The 17,428-nt window shown below is 40.7% G+C and overlaps 1 protein-coding gene across 3 annotated transcripts in view; it reads right to left on the reverse strand.

Annotated features, from left to right (window-relative positions):
• The window catches only part of CYFIP1 (cytoplasmic FMR1 interacting protein 1), a 131,110-nt gene that overhangs the window by 96,956 nt on the left and 16,726 nt on the right, over positions 1-17,428 (reverse strand). For all 3 annotated transcript variants that reach the window (XM_073353183.1, XM_073353192.2, XM_073353199.2), the window contains exons 2-5: positions 4,428-4,551; positions 3,125-3,214; positions 1,769-1,846; positions 501-602 (exon numbers count right to left, since the gene is read on the reverse strand). In XM_073353183.1, coding sequence (XP_073209284.1) covers positions 501-602; positions 1,769-1,846; positions 3,125-3,214; positions 4,428-4,544 — 387 coding nt within the window. In that variant the 5' untranslated portion in view covers positions 4,545-4,551. The remainder of the gene's footprint in view (positions 1-500; positions 603-1,768; positions 1,847-3,124; positions 3,215-4,427; positions 4,552-17,428) is intronic.

Raw genomic sequence — 17,428 nt, forward strand, 5'->3', positions numbered from 1 at the left:
CTAAACCTACCTAACTTTATTCACGCAAACAGCCCCACTGATTCCAACAGGAATCACAAGTAAGGTTACTCAAGTGCTTACGCGTTTGCAGAATAGAATCAAAGGTCTTTGGGCAAGAATAAAACTGATTCACTCTACAGCTTGGAAGAGATGTTGCAGTTGCTTCCGGGAAAAACAAATGGCCAAGTAAAAGTGAGCGTAAAGATGGAGACTGAAAAAGAAAGGAATTTTAAACTGTGCAAGAACTGTGTGTGGAACAAGAAGCTGAGCACAGGCGACAAGTCACATGCACAAATATGACTGCACTTAGAAGACACACAAAGTTGAAGTGACATATCCAGGACCGTAGCCTCTCCCATGTAAAATCTTTACAACATTTGGTTCCAGGACTATAGTCTTTGAGCGAAGTCAGCTAAAGCAGAGCACACAACACCACATCGCAGAAGAAAAAAAACAAAACAAAACCCCTATTAAGTAGCTATTGGTTTAACTCTTTTTACCTGAAAGTACATAAAATTCATCAGTTTTGTGACCTCCGGCTCCAGAACTTCCACAGTTTTTTCATAAATTTCCACTCGGTTAGGCTGTTCATTACATTTAACCTGAAGAGAATCAAAGAGATAGTGATACTGAAAAGTCACTCCCAAATAAAACTTCAGCAGAGAGACAGCTCCAGAATGGCACATCAAACCAAGAAAATGTATTCTACTGCTATTTATCCAAAGTTATGGCTAAATTGTTGTTTTTAACATCTCAAACACGGTTTTCAGGGACTAAAAAAAAATTCTCAGACCTACCTGGGTTCTTATAGGGCAGAATTGTTACTCAGCAGTATCTGTGTGCCTCAGATAACAATGAATTTAGCCTATAAACATCCCTGTGAGGTAGGGCAGTATTTTCCCCATTTTATAGCTAGGGAATCAAGGCGCAGTGACATTAAGTTACTTTCCAAGTGTCACAAAGACTGTGACTGAGTGGAGAACTGAACCCAGATCTTCTGAGGTCCAGTAATTTCAACAAAAGACGATCCCCTTCCTTCCATGTCAGCACATTTTATATTTTAGAAAGACCCTAAAATCAGAGTGCTGTCAAAAGGGGATTGTGGTTTCATTTGCTTTTCCAGCTCATCTTAACTCTATTTTCAAAAACTTCTGTTTTTCAGGTACTTAAGTCCTAACTTTGGACTCCCACCACCTGTGTGCATTATATAAATAAGCACATGCACCCACATGCATGAGCACACACACAAAATCTGGATTGCCTCAAACATTTAGAAAAAGTGACCAGACCCAATATCCTATTTAACAATCTCCAGAGCGGTGTTTAATGCCTAGTTTACTTCATCAACTAACAATATGTTCAGCTGCCTATCACAACCACTTTGAATTTAAGCTTTAAATGCTTGACGGCACTATGATCTCCATTTGTTTTCTGTTAAATGACATGGGAAATTTTGGTGTCAAATTAACACTACTATCAAAACTGCCCATCCAGTGCACATTATTGCTCCTCTATTCGCAAACCAGCCAGGAGGAAGCTCAATGCAAAGTGACATGAAATGCTTCCTTAATTCCCTCACCAAAAAAACATCCAGTCCTCAGGAGCTGAAAGTTTTGCTTCAATAACATTCCCAGTCTTGCTGGTTCAGGAGTAAATGCTCATTCTCGAGCGGTAAGGTTTATCCCTAAAGCTATGTACCCACACAATCAGGACAGAACTTGAGATGAAAGTTCAAGCACTGTCTGACAATTGAATTTTGCTCCTTTACCTGAGGAATGGCTCTTGAGCAGCTTCTCCATGTGTACAGCATGACTGCATACTCTTGACCGTCTTCCAACATTTCATTCTAAAATAAAAAAACTAATTAGTATTAATATGAGAAGGATGGTAAATACAGAAAAAAAATAAAAATTTCCATTATTTCTCTCTCTCTATGACACACATACACACCCTGAGCCAAACAAACGTTTTTCTCTTACTAGGATGTACACATAACAGGTCACACATACTGAATGTTAACTGATATATCATCTTAAATACAGGTTTCAGAGTAGCAGCCGTGTTAGTCTGTATTCACAAAAAGAACAGGAGGACTTGTGGCACCTTAGAGCCTAACCAATTTATTTGAGTATAAGCTTTCGTGAGCTACAGCTCACTTCATCGGATGCATTCAGTGGAAAATACAGTGAGGAGATTTATATACACACAGAACATGAAAAAAAATAGCATGTTCAAATTGTCAGGTCATACTGTTTTTCTTTTAGGAAAGCAAGTTCTCTATGGTTAAGCACAACTCAACCTGATTCATCAATTATGGAAACAATTAGATCAGCTACTGAACATGAAAAATTAATCCTAAAGCTAAAAATCAATCTGTTCTTAGTCATTCATTTCAATAATATTCTACCATGAATGAATATGGACTATTTAATGCAATGAATATGTATCAGATTACTAAATGACACTTTACATCCACTGAAATATGAAGTCCAACAGGTCAAACTTTGCTACTGACAAAACCAAACAAATATTAAGCCTGAAGTATGTAATATTTTACAAATTTAACACATTAAAAATCCCAGAAAACAGAACAGTTACACTGGGAATATATTAGGATCCATGGGTTTTTATATGGAAAACAAGAGAGAAGTCTGAATGCTTTAGTATTACTTTCAGGGACAGGGGAGAAAAAAATAACATACAGCAACCCCTCAGGTCTTGACCAAAATGCTAGAGGAGTAGTGGAAGTTTCAAGCACAAAAGATAAATTTATTCTCTGACAGTCAGAGCCTGGCTGTTGATAATACTAGCCTAACTTGGAAAACTGGAAAATACAGAATCCCTTAAGGAAGGCTTGGGTACAGAAACTTCAGGCAATATTAGCAACCTCATGCCTGGGTTCATCTGAGATGCACAAGAAAAGAGTGAGCTAGCTATATTTTTGCTATGAGAGATCATTTCTGACAGCTATGCCTGTTTGAAGTGTGGTTGCTAACTTTGGTTTCCTATTTTCTCCATGCACGTTCATCCCTCTGTAAGAAACTTTTGTCAAAGATATATGCCTCTTCGCTCACAATTTTTTTTTTTAAATAAAAAGGAGTATATGTTGAAAATGTTTACTTACCATATTCGAATGAACAGTAGCTTGCTCAATGTATCTTGCAATGCCTGTGACAAATGCATTCCTGTCTTCAAAATTAGTATTGAAGTTTGGCTTCATGAAAGAAAATAAACAAACATGTAACCCTTGGGGAAAAATTTCAAATGCTGGTATTTATCTGCTTTTCCAGAAATTAATGGGAATCTGTGACCCAGGGACCTCTTGGTACCAAGAGGCAGAGGGCACAGAAAGGGCTTAAAGGGGTTACAGGGATCCCCTAGGTCAAGTATATGCATATATATACACCAAAGGGTGGCATGTAAGGTCTCTACCAAAAGCCAGTAGCTCACTGGTGGTCAATCATTTCAAAATGTATATATGAATAATATTTCAGGAGTCACGTATGCATGTTGATAATTATGTTCTTAAAATCTGTGAGTTGGGGCTGGTCACCAGAAGGTGATAAACAAGTTCCTCCCAAGCAGGACATAGTAGACACTTATCTTCCTGTCTGGTCATGTACTGTGTCCCTCTTAATGTAAATCTATTTGCATACTGATCCACCAAGCTAATCAAAACTGCAAAATCACAAAAAAGAAAAAGCTGTTGGGGAATCAAAACAAAACAAAACCAAAACAGCCAGGGGTGCTATCCTGTTTGAGTGTGTAGAAAATGGATTTTTGGGATATACCTGGGGCACTAGCTCACCTTGGATCCTTCATCAAAGGGACAAGCTGCCAGCATGCATGTCTTATGAAAGCAGAATCACAGCCAACCAGGGCTGTTAAGCCCTGTCACAAAGACTTGGGTTGTGCTAAACTTCATTAGACAGGAAAATATCTTGCTAATTAAATGGAGGCTCTAGAATGTGTATTATGCTTTTATTTTCTTTGTATCTAGTTGTTTGCAATACTTCTACCGACTTCTTATTACTTGAACCTCTGTTCTTTGTTAAATAAACTTATATTCGTTTTCACTATAAACAAATGTAAGTGCTGTGAGTTAAGCAAAGCAGTGGTCTGAGGGCAGCTGGTAAGCTGGGGGTACTGTTCCTTTGGGAACAGCAGACCTGGAAATTCTGTGAATGTCCAGTGGACCAGAGGTTGCATATTCCAGAGGGACACTCAAAGGGTTCGGGGGTTGGAGTGTGCCCATTGCTAACCTGCAGAGGTTGACAGGGGAGTGCTTGCGTTGGCCATAGTTAGTGGGCTGACCTCTGGCAGGTTCAGACAAGGCTCTCTCACACTAAGGGTAGATGGTAGTGAGGGGCCTCACAATCCTGAGTACCTCTGAGGAGCATCACAGATTCATAATAGATACTCCTTACCTGGTAAAGCAGAGATGACGGAGGGGGTTCAATACATGGTTGTTGATCCGGCAATGGTAATTCTTCCAAGAGATCCACATTGGACAAGGCATCCTCTAAAGTAACCTGAGCAGTCATTTTGCCTCTGTGGGGGGACAATTATGAAAAAAGGCTAATATGAAGAGCAAGGGAACAATTTATTTCTAGTGTGGGAAATGCACAACATCCCTCGCACAGGCCCACTTAGCTAGAGACCACCCTAGAAGAGACAGTATCAGACTGAAACCTCTGTTTCAATACGAATTAAAAGGAGTTTCAGGTTCCACACCTGCTCTGCATACTCCTGCCAATTTTTGTGTTTTTAAAATGTTTCTTTCTCCCCATCACAGTGTGACAGACCCACACAAACAACAGAGAAAACTGACTGACGATACAGCAGAAAAATAGAAACTAATTGAACAAAGCGTTGTCAAGGCAAGCAAACTAGAAAAATAGGGAAATCCTGTTTTCTGTAGTTTCTTTCACTTATAGTAATCTGGGGAGAGTCTTGTAACTAAAGTAGGTATAACATTTTCAGTTGACAACGCCCCCTTAGGGCATTTTCCATGATTTTACACAGTTGTTACCACCAGCTCAACAATTGTGGGAGAATTAAATGTAGACACAGTGTCAGCAGCCACTAGCATTTTAAACACAATGGTATCTAGAGCTGCTCTGATTAAAATTAATGATGTGGGACTTAAAAACCTGGGGACCACGTACAGCCTTGTACACACTAGCCCTCCCATGGTTGATACTGCAAATGAATCTGAACCGTCGATAGCTATAATAGGAAATTTTATGGTGAAAAATGACAGAGCACCTGTATCATACTTCCATCATTACAGTACTACAGTATACTGGTTTAACTGGATGTTTCTGTGCATAACTTTCAAACCAGACCAATAGATTGTACACATTAGGATTAGCAGACAGCATGAAACCACTAGTTTACAAGACAAGACTGGCCCTTCCTCTAACCACAGTTTTTCTGTCGTCTCCTTAAAAGTTGGAACAACTTCCAAAAAGCAAAATTAACATGTGCATCTTACAGGAGACAACATCTGGTACTACCCGTCGGGCTCAAAACACAGGGGTTCCATAGGCCGTCAATACATTTAGAATAAAAATATTATCAGTACTTAGCATTTATATAGGACCTTCTTCAGAGCATTACAGAACCCTTTTCCAAAATGCATTATTCCCATTTATAGAAAGGAAACATGCACATTTATGTTTATTGACTTGCCAAAGGTCACAGTGACTCAAGTGGCAGAGTCAGGAACAGAATCCAGACCTCATGACTCACAATTCTTTAACCAGTAAACACCGCCTCCCTACTTTCCTTTTGCATAAAACTGTACATTCCCCCAGCAGCAGCTATGGGGGGGGGGGGGGATTGTCATCACAGCAAGCACTTCCTTTAAAAGAAAATAACTAGCTCAGCTGACACAACGAATCTACAGAGTAACCAGCTTTCTGTTTTCCAAGACTGATCTGGTGTTCTGAACAACAATCTTGCAACCAGGATTTTGTTCCACTGTGATTCCTTAGAATACCAGTGCACACCCCATTGGTGCTGTACAGTGAGCAGGGGATAGATTCACAAATTCCAAGACCAGAAAAGACCACTTTGATCATCTAATCTGACCTCCTGTATAACTAGGGTTGCCAACCCTCCCAGTTTTGCTGGGAGTCTCCTGGAATCAGCAGCCAAACTGGGAGATTTTGGGAGCTAACAGTCTGGCAGCACAGCAGGGCTAAGGCAGACAGGGCCCCCACTCCACACCAGTCCCGAAAACGGACAGCACCGTCCCTGCGGCCTCTGAGGGATTGGGGGGCAGGGGATCTCTGTGCGCTGCCCCCACCCTGAGCACCGACTCCGCAGCTCCCACTGGCTGGGAACTGCAGCCAATGGGAGCTGTGGGGGCAGTGCCTATGGACAGGGTCAGTGCGCAAAGTTCCCTGAGCCCCCCCCCCAGCTAGGAGCTGCTGCCAGAGGGATGTGCCGGTGGCTTTCGGGAGTCACCTAAGGTAAGCACCGCCCCGCCCCGCCCCGCACCCGCACCCCCACCCCCTCCTGCACCCCAACCCTCGCCAGGGGTGAAAGTAACTTAAAGGGTTTACCGGTATGCCGGAGTCCTGAGCAGTGGGCGGGGCCTCAACCAGAAGGGACGGGGCCTTTAAATCCCTGGGCCCTTTAAATTGGGGCTCTGGCAGCAGGGCTCTGGAGAACATGGGTCTTTCACCGCTTGGGAATCACATTCAAACCCTAACTTAGGCCCAAAGCTGGCAGGTTTTAAAAACAATTTATTTGTTCACATCAAACTTACTGCACAATTTGCAGAGCCTGTTTAAAAAAAAAGAAAAGAAAAAGGTGTAGGACTGGAACAAAAGGTGAGTGTACTGGCAGAGCTGTACTGGGAAACCTGCACAACACCTGCCTATACCTAACTCAAGCTATTTCACCAGCACTAGATTCATCCACAGAATTAAAATCTAAGGTAAGGCTAGAGTCTTACGGCTCAGTTAGCAACACTATCACCGAGTAGACCAATGCAGCTGAACAGTCATAAAACTCCAATTACTCAAGCAAGCGAGAACGAAGATGTGCAGCATAAGTAGATCAAAATATGGATAAAGTCTCAAAATATACTTTCTGAAACTGCATGAAAAACTGTTTTGTCAGGTCTACACTAGAAACAAAACTGTATTTGACATCTGTTTAAGGGGAAGCCGTTGCTAGAAAAAATAAAATAAAAAGTGTTGAGAGAACAGTTCAGTTTCCTAGTACAAACCACAGTCAGATAGCTCTGAACCAAGAAAGGACAGGGTTTTTACACTTGTGGCCCAAGCACTCTAAAAAAACCCTCAAAAAAACCCACCTAAGTCCCCTTGGTCCCCAGATGTTCTGTTTCAAGTAGAACAGTCACATTCTTTCCAGCATTAATGGATTAAATTCTATAAGCAGCTCTCCTCTTTACTTCCATCTTCTATCTTCAGACTAAATATTTTAGACTGTTTGCTTTAATGAAATGTTCTCAAACGTTCATTTAAAAAATCCACCAAAGCACAAGCAAAGGAAAATTCTCCCACACTGCATCTTTCCATTCACTTAAATAGTGCATTGCAGAGAAAACTCTACTTGGGGGATATGCTAGGTAAAAGAAAAGCTTCCTGTTGCCCATTCAGAGTTTTGCTGGAGAAACACAGGTACACATGTTTTTCAAGACCTGCATTGTCTGATTCTACAATGACAGCCTGTGCCTGGTGACTTCATTTCTCCTGTTTGTCGCACACTGCTGCAATTTCAAACGTTCAACTGCTTTGGAGATGACAAAATAAGAGTGCAAAATGGTATCGGAATCCTTTGTTCTGCTAATCTAGATACCTAATGGATTGTAATGCTACCATGAATTCAATATTTTTGTTCACCGTTCTGTCTCAGGCTTTAACTCTCAGTAAGAGAATAAGATGTGGAAGAGGAACAGGCATCTTCCTGTTTAGTTTTGACAAGTTTGCAGATTTTGTGAAGGAAGATTCACACTTTCTTCCCATCAACAATTAAGCAAGCAAGCTGAGCGTCATTATCTGGGTATGACATGTAAACAGCTGACACAGGGCTCATCTGAACAAATAACCTTACCCAGTCAGCAGATGGTTTTGTATAAAGTAAGTCCCCAACCATGTTACAACATGGTTTGGTCTTGTCCATGTAGATGAGCCAAAACTCTGTTTCAACCCTGGTATAGAATCATACCCTGGGCCCCCTGCATCCCGTTCAATAAGTTACGAAGTCTGGAAGGACAGTCTCGTCCAACTAAAAGAAAGGAGGTGCAGGTAGGGAAAAGGTGAGGCTTCTGATATTCAGGAAGATGTGGGTGTTTGATTCTTATTAGCAAAGGGATAAATTGCCACTTTCCCTGTTCCCTATGGGCAGGAGCAGAGGTAATGACATTTGTGGAAGGGGAACCTATTTTTCACTGCAGTAGTTTTGACAAAAACTACCTTCCCCACTGTATCCCTCCCCACTATTTGTCACTACATCCGGCACATACTGATGCTCAGTTTGCTTGTTAATTGTTGATAGGAAGGAAAGATAAACAGTAAAATAAGTTAAAGGTAACCTAAAATTATTTTTTTTCAAACTAGACTAATGTCTTTAACAGGCTGATAGTGTTTGCGTGAAACTAAGTACTGCCTCTTGTTAGTGGATGTTGATCCTGCTGAGAAGGTTAAGTGGAATTTGACAATTTGCTGAAGCAGGTGGCTTATTATCCCACCTAGATATAAGGCAGATGGAAATGGCTCTCAACTGAGAGAGAATCTAGGGTGTGATCTGTGTAGTCCTGATATAGAAACTTTAGGGGCAGCTTGGGAAGAAGGCTGCTTGGATGGAACTTTGTTATTGTTAATTTATTTGTTAATAAATCCACACCCCACATGTGGGAGGGGGCAGGTTCTGAATCTACATGGTGGACTTTGAGAGCAGGTTGGAAAAGGTACTAGTCACAGTGTTCTTTTTTGCTTCTTAGTTATGTATAGAGAAGGCCTTCGAAGGGCTCAGAGGTAGTTTGAGATTTTTTTGGGTTTGGGAAGAGTTTGGCTACCCCGTTGCACTTTTTCTTAATCGAAGAGCTTGTCTGCACTTGAAATTTTACAGTTTATATCCTGGCATTTTAAGCAATCTATTAGGTATGCTAGGCCCAGACATGTGAGCACCCTGAAAATAAGAACCGGGACCTTGAACTGGACTCACTATTCTATGGAAACGCAATGTAGAGACCAGAGGACAGGTTTCATGTGCTTACAGTAGCCCACATTATTGAAAAGACTGTTGGGTCACCTTTACACATTTTGTTAAACAGAAAGGGACAGTCCCCTTTTGAAGACCACTTAATGTAAATTAAATGGTCATCTGACTGAAAACTCAGCACCTTAATAAAATAGATGGGTGAAATGGAGACCTCTCAGAACCACTGTTTGAGTCCCTCTGTATATTCAGCCAGATATCTCTGCATCGATTTACTTGCTTGGGGATAGCAGACTGTGGCAACACTCCTCCTGATTTGTTGAGCCTTCATGCAAGTTGCTGATATGAGGAAGGGCAATGCAGTATGTGAAAGCGTACTATGGAATTTTGAGTGCCTGGCTGTTGGATCTGTGTTCCCACTCAGTGTGTAGCAGGCTGGTGCGCTTTAGTTTTACACCCCAGCATGCCACACACAAAGTCTGCATATAGCTAAGACCAAAGAGAAGGTCAACAAGCAGCTAACACAAGGAAATGATATCTGACAACAGGTGGCTTTTTAATATAGCAAACGAAGGTGTAACAAAATCCAATGGCTTGGATTTGAAGTTAGAAAATTTCAAAGTGGCAGTAGTAAATAAATCATTAAAAATGGCTAAATGGGACAACCCCACGTAACTATAGGCTGGTTAACTTGACAGCGATCCCAGACAGTCACAGAAAGGTTGAAGTGAGACACAACCAATAAAGAATTAAAAGACAGGAAAATAATTAATGCCAACAAACATGAATTTATAGAAAATATGAGATTATAATATGAGCTGCACTCTAGCTGCCCAGCTTTCTTGTCAATTTCACAGCTCCTGCCCTGAAACTGACAAGACAGCCAACAGCTGATGTAAGTAAGTGTCTACAGTGCAGTGTCTACACAGATATTGTGACATCCTAACTATGCCTCTGGTGGAGGTGGAGTGATTCTGTTAGTGTAGAAGGGCACTTACATCAGCAGGAGCAAGGCTGTAGTGTAGACACTGATGGTTGATGTAAGCTGCCTAACTGTGTTAGAAAAAGGGAAGTACCTAGAAGATGTCAAAGGAAACTTAGTTCGATAGCATCCTGTCTGGCAAGAACTCACTTATCAATAGCTGGGATGTGAAATCCTCACTTCTATATTGTTTTGTCATTATAGTTCCACTTTGCTATTGTTTGTCTGTATAATCTCTGTCTGGTTCTGTGATTGTTCCTGTCTGCTGTATAATTAATTTTGCTGGGTGTAAACTAATTAAGGTGGTGGGATATAATTGGTTATATAATCATGTGACAATATGTTAGGATTGGTTAGTTAAATTTCAGGAACATGATTGGTAAAGGTATAGCTAAGCAGAACTCAAGTTTTACTATATAGTCTGCAGTCAATCAGGAAGTGGGTGGGGGTGCGGGTGGGAACTGGGAATGGGGGTAAGGAAATTCGAATCATGTTTGACTAAGGGCAGGAATGGGAACAGGGACACAGGTGTAAGGCTCTGTGGTGTCAGAGCTGGGAAGGAGGATACTAAGGAAGGAAACTGGAATCATGCTTGCTGGAAGTTCACCCCAATAAACATCGAATTGTTTGCACCTTTGGACTTCGGGTATTGTTGCTCTCTGTTCATGCGAGAAGGACCAGGGAAGTAAGTGGGTGAAGGAATAAGCCCCCTAAGAGAGGTTATCTTAGCTTCTTAACCCTTTACAGGTGAAAGGGTTTTTTCTCTGGCCAGGAGGGATTTAAAGGTGTTTACCCTTCCCTTTATATTTATGACAGGTGCCAATGCAAATACCATCTTCCGGGAAATACCACAGTACTCCACCTCAATAGCTACAGAATTGCACTAATTGCTGCTGTCAGTGCTCAGAAGGAGGGATTGGAAACTCTCACTCGCTGTAGGCCAGACGGAGTTTACAATGCAGCCTACAGCCGGTCCTGCTGCCCTGGAGAAGCCGGAGATGGAGATTGTGACTTACTGAGCTGCACTCTCTCTCTCTACTGTTCTGAGGAAGGAGTAAACTGCAACATGTATTGTATGCTCCCCAATATGCCAATATAACTTCATTGATAGGCATATTGCAGGGGTGGGCAGAGAGAATCCAGTCTGCCAACTTGCACTAGAGGCAACGGTAGGTCTGCAAAGTTTGCTTTCCATCACATGCAGGAAGTGGTGGCATGGTATAAGAATAGCAGCATACTCATCTCCTTCTACTTTGCATAGCCATGCAGGACAGGGCATGATCTGGCTCTTTATAAGCAAGGCTTTAAAACTGACAAGAGAGCCAGAAAGAAATATGCATTGATAATTCACGAGGATGCATGTGAACTCTGCCTCAGTAAACTTAAATATTTTGAGCTCCTTGAACACCACTTGTACAGAAAATTACACTTTACATCAAACCAGAAGAGCCTCAGCAATCTTGATTTGAAAATAAAAATTAATTTTGTAACCCAAAGAAAAGTTTTATTGTATTAGGTCACTTGCAAATTTTCAACATGAATTCCAAAAACTTCATCCAAAATACTGTGCCTGAATATGAACTAATAATATATATATAAAAATTTTTTTTACAATATTATTTTCTATTTTGTGGAGGAGGAAAATGAGTGTTAGAGAGTTTAAATGTCATAAAATCAAAATTTTACATGCCCAGAAACATCTTTCACCATTCTGCTACAAATTGGACAACATTTTTAAAAACTAGCCTGCAAACATTTATTCATGTTCTTTTGTTCAAAATACGTTAAAGAGGAAATCAGTCTGCTTTTTAGAGAGTGTTTCCTGTAGGGTTAGTTTTCCTCTCTCCTGACATTGAGGAAAAGTGTCTCAAGCTCACCTGAATCAGAGTAACTACAGACTGAATGCATATACCAAAATTATAATTACGTTACATTCAATTAATTCAAATGTAAATCCGCAAGCTATTTTTTAAAACAGTAATATCAAAGCTCACCAAGTTCCGGAGTAGGATGTAAAATAAGGGAGGTGCTGATGAGACTGGGAAGGAAAAGGCAATAGCCTTTATATAGCTCTTAATCAGAAAGGAGGAGATGCTTACTCCTTATGAGTTTGCTAAGTAGGTATGCACTTAAACCGATGTTTAAATGCTCAGCAGAATTCTGGGGCCTAAGAGCCCAGCGGCCCAATCCTGCTCTCATTGAAGTCATTGGGAATTTTGCCATTAACTCCCCTGGGAGCAGGCTCAGTCGAGGTAATAGAGAAATTTGAGTTTATCGGAGAGAATACATTTTGATTTCATGCCAGCACATTAGTTTCAAACTTCTTCTATTGCATTTGCTCATTGTTTTGTTGTTGTTGTTTATGGTTTGTTTGTTTTTTTACTGGCTTTTAAGAAACAAACCAGTTAAAGTATTTTCTATGAAGAATTAAAGTAACTTTGCATCATCCCACATGATGTTCCTTGTCAAAGAAAATGGTTAAAAATCATAAGACTTTGACTGATCAGATAGGTCCTTGTAAGACAACAGCTACCAAGAGTAAATTTTTTTTCCAGCAAAAGCATAGTAGGGAGCTGATATTAACACCTAGTGTTCTTCCATGCAGTGGATTCTAGGATTTCTCCCAATTTTTCCCAATGAAAGAGGTTACTATAGCTCTATTTCAATTTAAAAGAAGCCAGTTTAATGTGAACAAACATTTTACATATCAGTTTAGATTAAACAGAATATGATTTAATTAAAAAAAAAACAAAACCTGTGTCATTCATTGTATTCAAAGTGCTTCACAAAACAGTAAAATAGTTATCTGGTTGTACAGACATTGTAGGCCAAATCCTGCAGCCTTTATGTGTTCATATACAATTCTCTCTCTCTCTCTCTCTCTCTGTGCCTTGGATGACAGAAGGTTTTATTGAGAGAGGAATATTCTGGTGTGTTCTTTTTGTGATTTGAGCCCTTCTTTGCTTCTGAGCAACAGATGTGCATAAATTGAAGCAGTATGGAAAAAATACTTTCAGGTCATTCACCAGTTTAGCTGATTAAAGTAAAAACAAAAACTAGAGAGCATGCAGCAGCTGCCAGGGCCTTTATGCAGCAGACTTGATACACAGTCAAGCCTTTTAAAAAGGTAAGTTTACAATCATAGATCAAAACAAAAAAGACAAACAAAGTCTGATTACACCAGCTTGGTAGCATGGCAACAGCCAAAAGAACTGTCACATGATGGGAAACAATTAGCATGGCATCGGGCTAAGGAGGAGCTGCACTGTTCACCCTCTCTAGCTGCAGCAGAATGACCTAGCACCGGAGGAAACTTGCAGTAAGTGCTACAACAAGCAGGTACAAATCCACAGGGAGAGTGAACTGCATGTGAAAAATATTGGGAGGAATTGGCAGCTCCAGAATGACATGCAAAATAAAGTGCTGAGTGCCCAACCACAATTACTTTTATTTTTAATGAAAAATGCTTCACCTGGCTGTCAGTCAGCTTTCTATATACTGTGGGTAAAACCGCATATCCTCTTGCGAGTGTGCGTTACACTACTGAAAACAATGTGGTTAACAATACCAGTAAACCCCCATTTGTTTTCAAACTTGTATTGGGACAGAAAAATCTTTACCAGACTAACCACACATATCTGTTGACATTGTTATTATTAGCAACACATGGAACAGCCATACTGCCTTGGGCTCTAAGGGCGAGGCAATGTCAGCGATTTCGGTGGGACCATTTAAGTGACCCAGAAGTGGTGTTAGCGATTCAGTACTGCTCTTTTCTCCCCAATCAGTACTGAGCCAATAACCCAGCACGGTATTAGGTGGCCACTGTGCTGCTAGAACTGATGCCACTTAGCTGAGGGGGCAAACTTATGTAACTGACCACTTGTGGTCCAAAGAGCCAGTCAACACTTGTTGCAACAGTAATGGTGTTAAGCTCTGTCTGTCATACTCCTTGCAGCTCCAACTGCATACAATATTCTTCTTCACTTCCTATCTAGAACTATGGCGAGCTGCTGACCGGCTATTTTCCACCCCACGGATGGCTGCATTTCAGTAAAGGATGTGTGAGCTCTATAAAACACTCTATAAAACACCTTCCGGATGTAAAGTCCTCTAAAAAAAATGTAAATTTGTCTATGTTGGAAGCACTTTCTGGAAGACAGAGAATAAGGGGTTTGGTTTTATTTAGAATAGTTGTCATCATAAGTTGAGTAAAAAAAAGTTAAATGTCCATTTAACAATTAAAAATGAATGTATGCACCACAGGCTTACACTGCAGAAAATATAAAGAGACAAAGATTAAGATTTATCTTGCATAATCCAAAGGTGTAACCTGAACATTCCGTATATAGCTTTATGTGCCAAAATATAAATCACAGTAATAGTGAAATTCTCAGCTGTTTTGGAAGGATGCAACCCACTCTGAAGTCAGCAGCTGTCTCCAGAGTCAATATGGTCAGAAGCCAATTCTCATATAAATAATCTATATTATTCAGAGCACCCCTAGGAGATGTCTTCATCTCAGTGGTCCTTGCTACAATAGATCCCTTACTACCAAGTTTAGAAATTTTCACAGAAAGGCAATCCCAGTCTCACACTAACTCTCCACTGCAACCCCTGGACAAATCATTACCTCTGTGCCTCAGTTTCCCGGTATGTAAAATGGGAATACGAATGCTTTTCTATCAGAAAGTGCTATTGTGAGGATTACTATTCTATAATACTTTGTAGTCAAAGCTGTCCTAAGTACAATTGCACAGCAGTTTCTGTACTGCATTAGCTACAGCAAAGGTTCCCAATTTATGGGGAGCAAAAGGGGGTACCAGACCACCTCTACAGGGTCACACAGTTTTCCCTTGGGAAATTACTTACCAGCTTCACCCTTATGTTCTCTGCAGCACCCCTATGTGGTACTATACAGCATCTCTCACTGAAGCGTCTACAGAAATGGGTTTTAACCTTTTTTCATTTGCGGATCCCTACAAATTTCAAAAGGAGGTGTGGACTTCTTTGGAAATCTTAAACAGTCTGCGGAGCCCCAGATGTCTGTGGATCACAGGTTGAAAACCACTGGTCTATAGCAACAGGCTGGTAGCAAGGCAAGCAGAAAGAAGAACAGTCCCAAACAGAAATAGTAGGGAAGAAACAGACCCAGCAGATTGTGGGGACAGCTGTGGGAGACACACAGCAGGAGAAAAGAGAAGGGAGATTAAGAGGACCAAGAAGAGAGAAAAGATGAGACTACTGGGAGAAAATATGGTGGGGGGGGAAGAAAAGAGATATGCAACATGTGTCAGGATATGACAAAAGCCAATATTGGGAGTAAGGTGAAAAGGCTCTCAAGAAGATATGGGAACAACTAAACTAGAATGAGGCAATTTATGGCTAAGCCTCTGTGTAGCTGTATCAATTAAACTCTGTTCTGGCCTTTTCTCTCTTCCATTTTAACACCACGTGCATTTTACTACAGACGTGCCACATATTGTAGTGGTTTTGTCATGTGCACCAATGAGGATTAAGAGAAAACTAACCTTCATTTTCTCTTGTGATCCATCTCAGAATGTGAACCCAGATCTCCAAGAATTAAAAATAGCTAGAGCACCAACTCAAGCCTACTCAGCCCTTTTCTCGAAATCAGAAAAATGAGACTTCACTTGAGCTATGAGCGTTAGATGCACACAACGGAATCAATCTCGGCCATAAGGAACATCAGTGCTACTCTGTAAAATCTTGAAACAAAAAACACCACCACCACCACAAAGGAAGCTGTGTTTCTGAAAGCCAAGCTGTAGTGACAGGGTTTACCCTTGCTCAGTCACGTGCATGTGATTTCTTTGGACCCGCTCAGTCTTTTCAGAGTTCAGATCCCAGCATTCCACTCAGATGTTTTTTTATTCACTGGGGAGGGAGGGGAAATGCATTTGTTTTCTATTTTAAAATAAAAATGCCATATTTAAAATTAAGACTCCTTTACTGGATACCAATTGGTCCCCTTGGTTTTACAATCAATATGCTGTATTTTTCTCTCCATTGTGAGCAGTCAGTCAGCATTCATTTCAAACTATACAATTATGCCATGGCCATGCAGCACTAGGCCAGCAGCAAAGTCATTAAAATTCCCAGAGACAGCTTGACACATTCTCCAATTGGGGGAGTTAACATCAACATGCTAGTAGCGCTTGGGGCTCATCAAAACAGGTATAACTGCGGGCTGCTAGCACAGTTGTCTGGCATGGTTAGTGCAATATCTAACTTCCAACAGGTTTTAAAAAATTACTAGTGTAGATGGACAAAATGCTTCTAATAATATGTTATAGAACAGCATTGTACGGTTATTTCAATGCCCCTTAGCCGTATATTTTTATGGCTAGTTTACATGGGAGAATATGTTAAAACATGGACTCCACTAAATGAGCAATACAGCCAGCATTATACTAGTAGCATAGCTAGGCCCTTAGCAGAGAAAGCTAACGGGAAAGTAGTCGTCTTTGGTCCTTTTACTTTTATCGAAAAAAATATGATATAGACTCAGAGATCGTTCCTAGTCAGTGGCTCTATTTATGGTAATGTCTGATAGGCATAATAAAGCGGCATAACATCACTGCAATTTGCTGCATTTTACATAACATTTTAAAAAAAACTGGGTTCATCATACTTACCTTGTTCTTATTTAATGCATGCAAAAGTCTAGCTAAAAGCCCTTATTACCCTTTTAGACATTGTAACTAAGGCTATGTCTACACTAGTACTTTTGTCTGTAAAATTTAGTTGGTCAAGAGTGTAAAAAAAAAACAAACCCACCCCGACCAAAATACGTTGTTTTACCAAGAGAAGCACCAGTATGGAAAGGCTATGTCAGCGGGAGACGCTGTCCTGCTGACATAGCTATCACTGCTCGTTGTGGGGTGGTTTAATTATGCCAACAGGAGAGCTCTCTCCCATCGGCATAGAGCAGCTACACGGGAGACCCTATAGCAGCACAGTTGCAGTAATACAGCTATGCTGCTATAAGGTCTGTAGAGTAGAGACAGCCTTAAATTATGAAGAGATTATAGGAAGAACATAGATCAATTGTAGGCTTGCAGCAGGGAACACCACTGTCAAGACAGAAATGTTCTGAAGAAATATTTTCGTGGTGTCATAAGCACAGTGTCTTAGGTTATTAAATATTTAGGACAAGAGCCTGGAAAGACTCACACGTGCTTACCTTTATGTACTGTGAGTAAGCCCACTGACTTCTTTGAAGGA

The sequence above is a fragment of the Lepidochelys kempii genome, chromosome 1 (assembly GCF_965140285.1).
Source record: "Lepidochelys kempii isolate rLepKem1 chromosome 1, rLepKem1.hap1, whole genome shotgun sequence".
Classification (NCBI taxonomy): domain Eukaryota; kingdom Metazoa; phylum Chordata; order Testudines; family Cheloniidae; genus Lepidochelys; species Lepidochelys kempii.